Source organism: Pecten maximus, chromosome 12 (assembly GCF_902652985.1).
Source record: "Pecten maximus chromosome 12, xPecMax1.1, whole genome shotgun sequence".
Classification (NCBI taxonomy): domain Eukaryota; kingdom Metazoa; phylum Mollusca; class Bivalvia; order Pectinida; family Pectinidae; genus Pecten; species Pecten maximus.
The window spans coordinates 20,724,713-20,738,117 of NC_047026.1; the positions used below are offsets into that span (position 1 = coordinate 20,724,713).

At 36.8% G+C, this 13,405-nt stretch overlaps 1 protein-coding gene across 1 annotated transcript; it reads right to left on the reverse strand.

Moving 5' to 3' along the window:
* Positions 1-10,301: 10,301 nt before the first annotated feature.
* Positions 10,302-11,489, reverse strand: LOC117338916 (probable basic-leucine zipper transcription factor L). Its single transcript, XM_033900280.1, has one exon. The coding sequence runs from the start codon at positions 11,487-11,489 to the stop codon at positions 10,302-10,304; it is 1,188 nt and encodes a 395-aa protein (XP_033756171.1).
* Positions 11,490-13,405: the final 1,916 nt, after the last annotated feature.

A 13,405-nucleotide genomic window follows, 5' to 3' on the forward strand; every position in this document is an offset into this window, starting at 1 on the left:
GTCGGTGATGAAGCGTGATTAATTACTATAAGACGGAATCGGTAAATGCTAGGTATCAGTAGAGACGAAACGTATACATTCGAAACATATTGTCTTGGGCGAGACGGAAATCTTAATTTAACATAATTTCAAACTACCTTCATTCTCAACGATACATTTACACGATATCTACTGGAGTAGAAAGCTGAAAGGATTGGCTTTACAGCTGTGCAAGGTAATCCGTACCATTAGCCTATTCTATAGTCATAATTTCAAAGTTTACAAACCCCGGAGCAAATGAACACAATGTCGGCATAAACAGCTTGGATCTAATGTTTGATTCATAATCTCTGTCTCCCTTTATGTCACTGCCACCTTGACTGGTGTTAAAGTGATGAATTAGCACGGTGTCGCTGAAGCCAGCAAAAACGTGTGTCCCACATTTATTTAAGCATATCTTGTAGGAGGTTTGTACTAAGCTGCTATTTATGATATTTATGATATTAGAAAAAGGTATTGGTGCGGAAGACATGCATAATCTATATAAGAAATCATGTTACCGGTTTATATTTTTGATATTTCAACAGAGAATTAACAAAGCTGTGCAGGATTATAATAACTACCACGACCGGTACCTATTAAGGTCATTACAAAGCTTTAATCTGGTGTAATCAAAGCGCTCTTTTGAAATCAGGGTCATTAAAACGCTTATCCATGCTATATTAGCACACAGTAAATGCCAGATTTGAAACTTAGAGCGGTGATGTTTTGGCAGTGTACATTGTAGATGTTTTCACATATGAAAGGGTACACAATATCTCTAGACATTACTACATATATTGATAGAGTACAGACCTATAGATAATATACTAACAAGCTGACTCCCGTATACAATGAAAAACAAATAAATATGAATTGTGTAGTGTGAAAATTCTTCTACAAAAATGATAACACAGAATGTTGAAATTAAAAATTGACGAAATTCTTACTCAAAATCGTTAAAAGGAGCGAAAAATTCCTTCAATTTTTTTTAATGTAAATTCACGATTTTTCGACGGAAATTTGATGTGAAGAAGCTTTCGTCGATTATTTGGTTCCAGGTTATAAAATATTAACAAAAACGACGGTTTTATTAACCGATAAGTTTACAAATTCTGTCAAGTCATTCATTTGCCTAATGACCCCGGCGGGGTCAGCTGTGGTCTTGTATGCACGCGTGACCTTTGTAAGATTATGACATGCGATGTTACCACGCGTCCAGCCATCCGTCTCTAACGTCCCGAATTCGCACCAAAAACTCTCTCCCAGCCAAAACCCTGCACCATTAAATGGACGCAGTACCATAACGCGGTCCCGCCTATCTACCATTACATGAACTCCGATATATTAATTAGCTATAATTAGTGAAAATTTGATGATATTTCACTGCACATTGACAAATGCTGGAGATAGATGACGGTAAATGTAGACATACAAATGTAATGAGATAGGGACATCCGGCTCATGTTCACGTTTACGGGCAGATGAACGTGTCAGCGTCAACGACGATTTAGCTGGTGGAATGCTGTCTAAGAATCACCTTTAATACACCATTCTGACTCAAAAAGACGGTACATTTGAAGAGACGCTATAAACCATGTGGCTCTGGTAAATACTAGCCGCAATATGCCACTCAGCCAAAGAGAACGTCTACTTCACTCGATCGGTTGAGAGCAAGACTGATAAGCCAGAGGTTCCGGGTTCGATCCCTAGCAGAGGAAGTGAAATAATTATAACTTATCATGACACCTGTTACAATTATGAAATATGCTCGAACCAAATGCGTCTTCGAAACTGAAGGGTTTCACACTCTATATCATCAGCTGATTTATATATCGAAAGAGGAACCCTTGGTTTTTGGAGATAGACCCAAGAATCGCATACTTCAATAGATTACTGAAGTGACTGTATATAACCGTAAGAATATGTATACAGGTGAATGCGCACTATGTGGGAAACCGTTTTAAAGCCATGCTCATTTCACATAATCATTCAAACTTATATTTACGAGAACGTCTTTTATAATTATTAAAACCGACGACACTTCAGATTTCTCTATTCCAATTTTAAAACTCATATGCGTGTAAAATCCCTTTTTAGACAAAATGTTTTTAATTCAGTACAAACAATTTTAAAATTTGAGGCTTCAGTTTTATTTCATTCCTTATCAGGATGCAATATGTATTAAGGTATATAAAGATACAGGGTGGTCGGATTGATAACACACGTGCCTGCAATCTAAGCGGCCGGGGTTCGATTCCCTGATCGGACGTGAAAAGATATGGGGTCACCTGCCCGATCACGTTAGTTTCCGCTGGGTTCTCTAGTTTCCGCTGGGTTCTCTAGTTTCCGCTGGGTTCTCTAGTTTCCGCTGGGTTCTCTAGTTTCCTCCTACGCTTAGACCCAATGTGTGCTTCAATTCGGGTCAACAAACGTGATTAATATAAGTTGATGCAGCTTTTTCGCAATTGTTGTAAAATAAATAAAGTATACATTTACATTTTACAAGATACAAATTCTCACAATCAACAGGTTTAAGGGGCTGAGGTAGCAGTGTACAGTAAAAATGCCAAATTCTGAAAAATATGGCACATGTTTTAGATATGTAAACATTGCCAGTTAACCTTACATATAACCTCTAATAAAGTATATATATTTGAAATCTGTACAACATTTACAATTTTAATAGAGCTCTGAAGGATAAGTAAACTGATATTTTCTGTGATTTTTAGAGCTGTGAATACCATGGTAACAGCTTAAAAAATTCTCAAAAATTGCAAAATATTATGATATTTGACCCAAAATGGCACAATTCTCTACACACTTTTTTTTCTGAAACCTATTTAAAATTAAATATCTCTATCCCAAAGACAGAATTAATCTTGTTTGGACATATGTTGTAAATTAAGTTTTTCCGCTATCTTACCTTTTCTGTGGGCTTCCATTTTGCGCTGTAAAACTAAATTTCCTGTGTAAACACACGTTCGGAAAATCCGGATATTTAAAATCCGGAACCAATTTATTGATTTTTGTTTTAATAAATGTGAAGCCTGTATGTACTACTTCATACTGAATATACCAATTATAGTGTACATTTATTTTTTCATTTTTTATGCATATCATAATACAGGAGTTATTTGCTTAACAAAAAAATTGCCCATGGCCAGGCTGTCTTACTGTGGTGTGCTACCTGAAAGCATTTTCCGTAAAACAATACATCTACATATACTTGAATGATCTTTATCCATGTAAATTCAAGACAATATAAACCCGTTGATACATTTTTGATTTTTAAAAAAAAAAATTTGAAAATATTTCTTTTCTTATATATATAATTACAGGGAGGCCCTAGATGTTTGAAAATAATTTGTATTTATCAATCATAAATCAATTAACATCAGGGTTGCAACAGATTCTACGAGCGTATTTTAATCAGTAAGACGAAACGATATGAAATATACAAATGAATTAAATATATATATACATTTTGATAAGCTTTTTGTGTGAGGAAAGTTCTTCAAGTTTCTGATTTCTAAATTCTTCCAGTTTCTGATTTCTACATTATTTCTAAATTCTTCTGGTTTCTGATGTCTAGATTTCTAATGCTTCTGATTTCTAAATTCTAGTTTCTGATTTCTAAATTCTTCTAGTTTCTGATGTCTAAATTCTTTTAGTTTCTGATTTCTAAATTCTTAATGTTTCTGATTTCTAAATTCAAGTTTCTGATTTCTAAATTTTTCTACTTTCTGATTATTTAATTTTTCTATTTTCTTATTTCTAAATTCTTCTGATTTCTAATTTCTGGCTCCTGTTCTAGTTTCCTGTTTTTTTTTCGTTTGTAATATTATATGCAAACTTTATTTTATCCTGATTAAGTCAAATTAAGTTTTGCCTATATGTTCCTGTATTATGGAGAAGACGTTGATAAGGAGCGATAAATTACTTCTAGATTTTTGTTTAATGTCGACGTACCTTGAAAAATTATGGAGAGCGGAGTCACTATGCATACTCAGCAAAAAAAAAAAATTAAAATAAAAGAATAAGAAATAAAAATAAATAAAAATATATACATTGGGAAATCAAACGAAGCTTTTTCTAAGCATGTTCAAATACTTATTTTTGATAGCAAAATGTAAACGTAAGTACAGGTAATTATTATTCATAGTGTCATCTACCTAGTCGTTAATTCCTCTACTGTGCTCTCATTTAAGCTATCATCATCTTTTTTTCTTTTTACCTGTACTGTTTCTGCTCCATCTAAATAGTATGTTAATATATTATCTACTGATTATCATAAGACCATTGCTAAGTTTTGCATATGTATACTTATATGATGGAGAGGACGTTGTTAAGTTCAGACAACGCGCGTCCGATCTTTTGGGTAATATTTATGAAATAAATTGATTTTAAAAATATTTCCCAGAAAAAAATATTAATAGGTTAAAGACGGCGTTATATCGAACTCTGATATCTCGAAGTAAACATTCAGTCCAACCAGGTACTCGAACACTGGACATATTTCATACTCAGTAACTCGAACACTGGACATATTCCATACTCAGTAACTCGAACACTGGACATATTCCATACTCAGTAACTCGAACACTGGAAATATTTCATACTCAGGTACTCGAACACTGGAAATATTCCATACTCAGTAACTCGAACACTGGAAATATTTCATACTCAGTAACTCGAACACTGGAAATATTTCATACTCAGTAACTCGAACACTGGAAATATTTCATACTCAGGTACTCGAACACTGGAAATATTTCATACTCAGGTACTCGAACACTGGAAATATTTCATACTCAGTAACTCGAACACTGGAAATATTTCATACTCAGGTACTCGAACACTGGACATATTTCATACTCAGTAACTCGAACACTGGAAATATTTCATACTCAGTAACTCGAACACTGGAAATATTTCATACTCAGGTACTCGAACACTGGAAATATTTCATACTCAGTATCTCGAACACTGGAAATATTTCATACTCAGTAACTCGAACACTGGAAATATTTCATACTCAGTAACTCGAACGCTGGAAATATTACATACTCAGTAACTCGAACGCTGGAAATATTTCATACTCAGTAACTCGAACACTAGAAATATTACATACTCAGTAACTCGAACACTGGAAATATGCCATACTCAGTAACTCGAACACTGGAAATATTTCATACTCAGTAACTCGAACACTAGAAATATTTCATACTTAGTAACTCGAACATTGGAAATATTTCATACTCAGTTACTCGAACACTAGAAATATTCCATACTCAGTAACTCGAACACTGGAAATATTCCATACTCAGTAACTCGAACACTAGAAATATTCCATACTCAGTAACTCGAACACTAGAAATATTCCATACTCAGTAACTCGAACACTAGAAATATTCCATACTCAGTAACTCGAACACTGGAAATATTCCATACTCAGTAACTCGAACACTGGAAATATTCCATACTCAGTAACTCGAACTGTTGTTTGTTATCAATATTTTGTCATAAAGTTTATTGAAATAAAGAGGCTGGGGAATTGCTTTATAAGTTTATAGCTTGTTTTCTAAGTCTACTGATAGTTGTAATTGTATTGTTAGTATAAACTGTGCTTATTTGTCAATTTCCATTTAACAATATATATACATGTATATACAACATATAAATGATACAAAAAAGAATCAGAAACAAGTGTCAAGACACACCTTTATACATAAAAGTGTATATAGATTGACGTTACATAACAGCATAGACATGATGAAAAAAAAGGAAAAACGTGAAAGTGGAAATTGTATTGTTGTATATAGTGTGTAAGTGTATTTGAATAAAATATTGTTTAAACTAAAAGAAGGTTGAGACCTATGACCACCGTTTGCTAGGTACATGTAAGCAGCGTTTTATATATGGAACTTGTAATCTGAAGGATATCGTGACCAGAGATGTTCTCTAATACATGGAACAAATCTTTGGACAAATCCTGCAAGTCGACCGGCTGAATTTTAACATTCTCTAGCCTGAAATATCCTAAAAATGGTCGACTTGTAACAAATGAGGTGTTTGTAAGGACTAATCTAGCACCGACACGGTATTCTGATGCAGAAACGTTCTACTGACACGCCTGATGTGCGATTGTGTGTTATCCTGCTGAAAAAATGACATCATCAACGCCATGGACAGCTTAGCAACGATAGGATCATTGGTGTTGAAATTTCTTCATGGCACGGTGTGTCGATTTGAAAGGTATTGCGTATATTGACATGTTTTATCTAAAGGTGCCCGGTTTAAAAATAAAATGAAATAAATGTCAAGAGGTTTTAAATAAAAACTTAAATCTGTAACATAATGATGTAAATATTCATATTTGTAAAAAAAATGTGTTTGTTAATTGCATTGGATGTTTAATTGAATTAACAGTATCATTGTATCACCAGGCTATTTGCAACTTCCAGGGGTCTTTTCCTGAATTCAAATCATTTTTTGACATAGAGCGCATGTGAGGACCAACTTTTACAATGTCTTAATTAATTCTATGTACCAATTGACAACTGAAATCTTGTTTCTATAAAAGTGGTCCTCCGATGCGCTGGTGGAAGAAAATTGTATCCGTTTAAAGTAAAAACAAACTTCCACGACGACAAGTTACATGGATTGTATAGGTAGTGTAAAATTCCTATTTTGATTTGTCAATATTACTTTATTTCATATGGCATTGATTGACTACATATAGGCAATGACAATACCTTGACAACACACAGCGCATCTATGGACTATGGCGATTTATTTGGTACTAAGGGAATCACAATAGGTCACGTGATACATTACATGTACCTGTATTTTTAGCTCAGGCTAGCCAAGGTCAAGATAAGCGAAAAACGATGTTTGTTAATTCCATTATGAATTCAAGTTAATGTTGATTACATTTCTTCTCGAAGAGGTCATAACCTTTTTCTGAAGACGCGAATAGTGTTTGTTTGTTTGTTTGTTTGTTTGTTTTTTTTATCTTTCCCAGTCCTTATAAAAAGGATACCCGTGAATCTTTCCCAGTCCTAATGGGATCTATATACAACTGTACTAAAACGTAAAATTAATTGACATTTTAAAACTACGATATAATTTTGTGGTTTTCGCGGATTGAACATTTGGTTGACAACCATTCTGGTCTCAGTACAAGATAGCATTGTTAGATTGGAATCTAACAAGGATTACAATAAAAAAACGAATCGTTATTGATCACGCCAGTCAAAATCAGATACATTTCTGACATATACATACATTGTATAACTAAATAGTGTGTTGACATGGCCGTCGTCTTTTGGTGATAATCTAGTCTTCAAAATATACAAATGTCCCAGATGTGACACTGGGAACTCAAGACTAAGGACATTGTCCTATTGAAGGTCGATATAGCCGTTAACAATACAAAAACACACGTAAACTATATTAATACAACTAAAGCAAATCTTACATTAATTTTATTTACACGCTAAGTCGATCATACTAAAGATCAACATTCTTTTTTTTCATTTTCTGCGAGCCTGTTGTTTCTTTTTTGTGTTATAGCTCCGCACTTAATGAAGATTAATGTTTGGGATTCGCTATCAATTTTAAGTGTCGGTACCAGAAGATACCAAGCCTTTATAAGATCATACTGGATATTTGTTCCATCTAATGGAAAACAAATCAAAATGGATGATTCAGATTTAACGGTGACATCTGTATTTCTGCCACCAGGTGGAGGAGCCATTCTGTCACGAACAATTGTAATTTCGCACATATTGTATTTGCCGAAATTAAAAACAAAAGTTTGACGAATAAGACGTTTGTATTTACCCTTCACTATTCATCAATTCGTAAAGGAAAATGAACTTTTAAGTATGGAATGACTATAAAATATGACAATATCTATGAAAAATGAAATGAATAAACAAAATTCAAAAGAGATAAAACTTATTGAATGTCGGCTCTGCATTGGTTGGTTGAAGGAGAAAAGTAGCCCGTGACCTTGTCACTTGGTTCCGGTAAGTATATATCGGAGGAACAACATATGTACTTTACAGGAAACAGCTCGGTACCACAAATTTTTATTGCATGAACATGTACTATACACTGTACATTAATTTTTTTCAGACACTGTACATTAATTTTTTCAGAATTCATTGATTCTATCAACATTGAACTGATACTAGATTTCAATCAGATCTAAGCAAGAAACGACATTTTGGACAGTATCGAATTGTAAAATTGTAAAAACTTTTCAGAATCCCTTTTTATAATCACCTGTAGATATCTTGTTTATGTATTTGATGTTTATTTGCTGATGGGACTGTGATGACGTTTGTTGGTTGATGAGTTTGTGATGATGTTTGTTGGTTGATGGGACTGTGATGACGTTTATTGGTTGATGAGACTGTGATGACGTTTGTTTGTTGATGAGAATGAGATGACGTTTGTTGGTTGATGAGAATGAGATGACGTTTGTTGGTTGATGAGAATGAGATGACGTTTGTTGGTTGATGAGAATGAGATGACGTTTGTTGGTTGATGAGACTGTGATGACGTTTGTTGGTTGATGAGAATGAGATGACGTTTGTTGGTTGATGAGAATGAGATGACGTTTGTTGGTTGATGAGAATGAGATGACGTTTATTGGTTGATGAGACAGTGATGACGTTTGTTTGTTGATGAGACAGTGATGACGTTTGTTTGTTGATGAGACTGTGATGACGTTTATTGGTTGATGAGACTGTGATGACTTTTGTTGGTTGATGACACAGTGATGACGTTTGTTGGTTGATGAGACTGTGATGACGTTTGTTGGTTGATGAGATTGTCGTGGCGTTTGTTGGTTGATGAGAATGTGGTGACGTTTGTTGGTTGATGAGACTGTGATGACGTTTGTAGGTCGATAAAACTGTGATGACGTTTGTTGGTTGATGACACAGTGATGACGTTTGTTGGTTGATGAGATTGTCATGACGTTTGTTGGTTGATGAGACTGTGATGACGTTTGTTGGTTGATGAGACTGTGATGACGTTTGTTGGTTGATGAGAATGAGATGACGTTTGTTGGTTGATGAGAATGAAATGACTTTTGTTGGTTGATGAGGTTGAGATGACGTTTGTTGGTTGATGAGAATGAGATGACGTTTGTTGGTTGATGAGAATGAAATGACTTTTGTTTGTTGATGAGACAGTGATGACGTTTGTTGGTTGATGAGACAGTGATGACGTTTGTTGATTGATGAGACTGTGATGACGTTTGTTGGTTGATGAGACTGTGATGACGTTTGTTGGTTGATGAGATTGTGATGACATTTGTTGGTTGATGAGACGGTGATGACGTTTGTTGGTTGATGAGACTGTGATGACATTTGTTGGTTGATGAGACTGTGATGACGTTTGTTGGTTGATGAGACGGTGATGAGGTTTGTTGGTTGATGACACAGTGATGACGTTTGTTTGTTGATGAAACGGTGATGACGTTTGTTTGTTGATGACACAGTGATGACGTTTGTTGGTTGATGAGACTGTGATGACGTTTGTTGGTTGATGAGACTGTGGTGACATTTGTTGGTTGATGAGACTGTGGTGACGTTTGTTGGTTGATGAGACTGTGATGACGTTTGTTTGTTGATGAGACTGTGATGACGTTTGTTGGTTGATGAGATTGTGATGACGTTTGTTGGTTGATGAGACTGGTGACGTTTGTTGGTTGATGAGACTGTGGTGACGTTTGTTGGTTGATGAGACTGTGATGACGTTTGTTTGTTGATGACGTGGTAATGATGTTTGTTGGTTGTTGAGACTGTGATGACGTTTGTTGGTTGATGAGATTGTGATGACGTTTGTTGGTTGATGATACAGTGATGACGTTTGTTGGTTGATGAGATTGTGATGACGTTTGATGGTTGATGAGATTGTGATGACGTTTGTTGGTTGATGAGACTGTGATGACGTTTGTTGGTTGATGAGACTGTGATGACGTTTGTTGGTTGATGAGATTGTCATGGCGTTTGTTGGTTGATGAGAATGTGATGACGTTTGTTGGTTGATGAGACTGTGATGACGTTTGTTGGTTGATGAGACTGTGATGACGTTTGTTGGTTGATGAGACTGTGATGACGTTTGTTGGTTGATGAGACTGTGGTGACGTTTGTTGGTTGATGAGACTGTGATGACGTTTGTTTGTTGATGAGAATGAGATGACGTTTGTTGGTTTATGATATTGTGATGACGTTTGTTGGTTGATGAGACTGTGATGACGTTTATCTGTTGATGAGACTGTGATGACGTTTGTTGGTTGATGAGACTGTGATGACGTTTGTTGGTTGATGAGACTGTGGTGACGTTTGTTGGTTGATGAGACTGTGGTGACGTTTGTTGGTTGATGAGACTGTGATGACGTTTGTTAGTTGATGAGACTGTGATGACGTTTGTTTGTTGATGAGACTGTGATGACGTTTGTTGGTTGATGAGACTGTGATGACGTTTGTTGGTTGATGAGACTGTGATGACGTTTGTTGGTTGATGAGACTGTGATGACGTTTGTTGGTTGATGAGAATGAGATGATGTTTGTTGGTTGATGAGACGGTGATGACGTTTGTTGGTTGATGGGAATGAGATGATGTTTGTTGGTTGATGAGACGGTGATGACGTTTGTTGGTTGATGAGACTGTGATGACGTTTGTTGGTTGATGAGACTGTGATGACGTTTGTTGGTTGATGAGACTGTGATGACGTTTGTTGGTTGATGAGACTGTGATGACGTTTGTTGGTTGACGAGACTGTGATGACGTTTGTTGGTTGATGAGACGGTGATGAGGTTTATTGGTTGATGAGACTGTGATGACGTTTGTTGGTTGACGAGACTGTGATGACGTTTGTTGGTTGTTGAGACTGTGATGACGTTTGTAGGTTGATGAGACTGTGATGACGTTTGTTGGTTGATGAGACGGTGATGACGTTTGTTGGTTGATGAGACGGTGATGACGTTTGTTGGTTGATGAGATTGTGATGACTTTTGTTGGTTGATGAGACTGTGATGACGTTTGTTGGTTGATGAGAATGAGATGATGTTTGTTGGTTGATGAGACGGTGATGACGTTTGTTGGTTGATGGGAATGAGATGATGTTTGTTGGTTGATGAGACTGTGATGACGTTTGTTGGTTGATGAGACTGTGATGACGTTTGTTGGTTGATGAGACTGTGATGACGTTTGTTGGTTGATGAGACTGTGATGACGTTTGTTGGTTGATGAGACGGTGATGACGTTTGTTGGTTGACGAGACTGTGATGACGTTCGTTGGTTGATGAGACGGTGATGAGGTTTGTTGGTTGATGAGATTGTGATGACGTTGATCTGATGATGAGGTTATGATTACGTTTATTTGGTGAAGAGGTTATGATGACGTTTATTTGTTGATTGAAGCTGTGATTTGGTTTGGTTTGCATTGTTTAACGTTCTAACAACAGCTAAGGTAATTTAAGGACAGCCTCCATGTGTGCGAGATACATGCCTTCAGTGTGTGTTGGGAGGATACGGTGTGTTCGTGTTTGTCTCTGTGATAGCGCGGAACAAATGCTGATTTTATAGTGCTATCTCACTGAATCGTACTGAGACGGGTGAACCAGGCGTTCCACTCCCAAAAACGTTCAGCACTAAGCAGGAGTAATAAATACCTTTTTTAAAGACTCCGATATATCTGTGCAGGGAACAGAACTCAAAGCCTTCCTCACAGCGGCGAATGTTTAACTAAAGACCAAAACTGAGGCAGTTTCAAGGGAGACAAACATGTATTAAAGTTGCTTGAAAGAATAGAAAATATCAGATCAATTTTGTCGCCTCTTACGATTGTTTACGTCCCACCTGAAGGACACTATTTTTAAAAGATGTGATGACGTTTGTTTGTTAATGAGGCTATCGTTCAACTTATAAATATGGCTTTGCTAAATTTTAAGATTGTCATGAAATTTGGGATTGGTAAACTTACAAAAAAAAAATAACATGAAATCCCCCAATCTGACGTCCGTTAAGTGTATTTGTATTATGTTAATTTAATCAGATTTAGAGTCATTTACCGGTAGACTGGACAGGAATTATAACTTACAAGGATTTTATGTTGACGTTACATATTTAATCAGTTGACAATAAAGGAGACTATTAAGTTTATAACCCGTGCACGCAACTCTTCATACACAGCCAGTTGTTACGTTTGTCACATTCACACCTCGCCTCAGTCTGTAATGCTAATAAACGACTTAGGTGACCTTGTGGCTATCTTCAATGTGTGATCTGATTAAGAAATCGAATTATAAATGTACAACATACTAGACCAGAACTAAATACCGTACTTGTGACGTGTATATTTAATGTGGAAAATTAACTTAAGGAAATAAATGACTATTGAGTAGTGACCACTTTGTGATTCCCGAAAAAAAAAACCCAGAAGAAAATAGCATTATCTTTGGAAAATTAAGTATTGTTTAACTTTTTAAAGCATTAAGGAGACACCAAGTGTTGTCATGTAAGGACGGTTACCAAGGAGACAACAACAGCCTGGGTCATGTAAGGACGGGTACCAAGGAGACACCAACAGTTAGGGTCATGTAAGGACGGGTACCAATGAGACATCATCGGCCTGGGTCATGTAAGGACGGGTACCAAGGAGACACCAACAGTTAGGGTCATGTAAGGACGGGTACCAAGGAGACACCAACAGCCTGGGTCATGTAAGGACGGGTACCAAGGAGACACCAACAGCCTGGGTCATGTAAGGACGGGTACCAAGGAGACACCAACAGTCTGGGTCATATAAGGACGGGTACCAAGGAGACACCAACAGTCTGGATCATGTAAGGACATGTACCAAGGAGACACCAACAGCCTGGGTCATGTAAGGACAGGTACCAAGGAGACATCAACAGTGTGGGTAATGTAAGGACGGGTACCAAGGAGACACCAACAGTCTGGGTCATGTAAGGACGAGTACCAAGGAGACATGAACAGTGTGGGTAATGTAAGGACGGGTACCAAGGAGACACCAACAGTCTGGGTCATGTAAGGACGAGTACCAAGGAGACACCAACAGCCTTGGTCATGTAAGGACGAGTACCAAGGAGACACCAACAGTCTGGGTCATGTAAGGACATGTACCAAGGAGACATCAACAGTGTGGGTAATGTAAGGACGGGTACCAAGGAGACACCAACAGTCTGGGTCATGTAAGGACGGGTACCAAGGAGACACCAACAGTCTGGGTCATGTAAGGACGGGTACCAAGGAGACACCAACAGCCTTGGTCATGTAAGGATGGGTACCAAGGAGACATCAACAGTGTGGGTAATGTAAGGACGGGTACCAAGGAGAC

What these genes read in the sequence shown, in the direction of transcription:
- LOC117338916 (XM_033900280.1), bottom strand. Translation starts at nt 11,489, where the DNA reads ATGCAAACCAAACCAAATCACAGCTTCAATCAACAAATAAACGTCATC.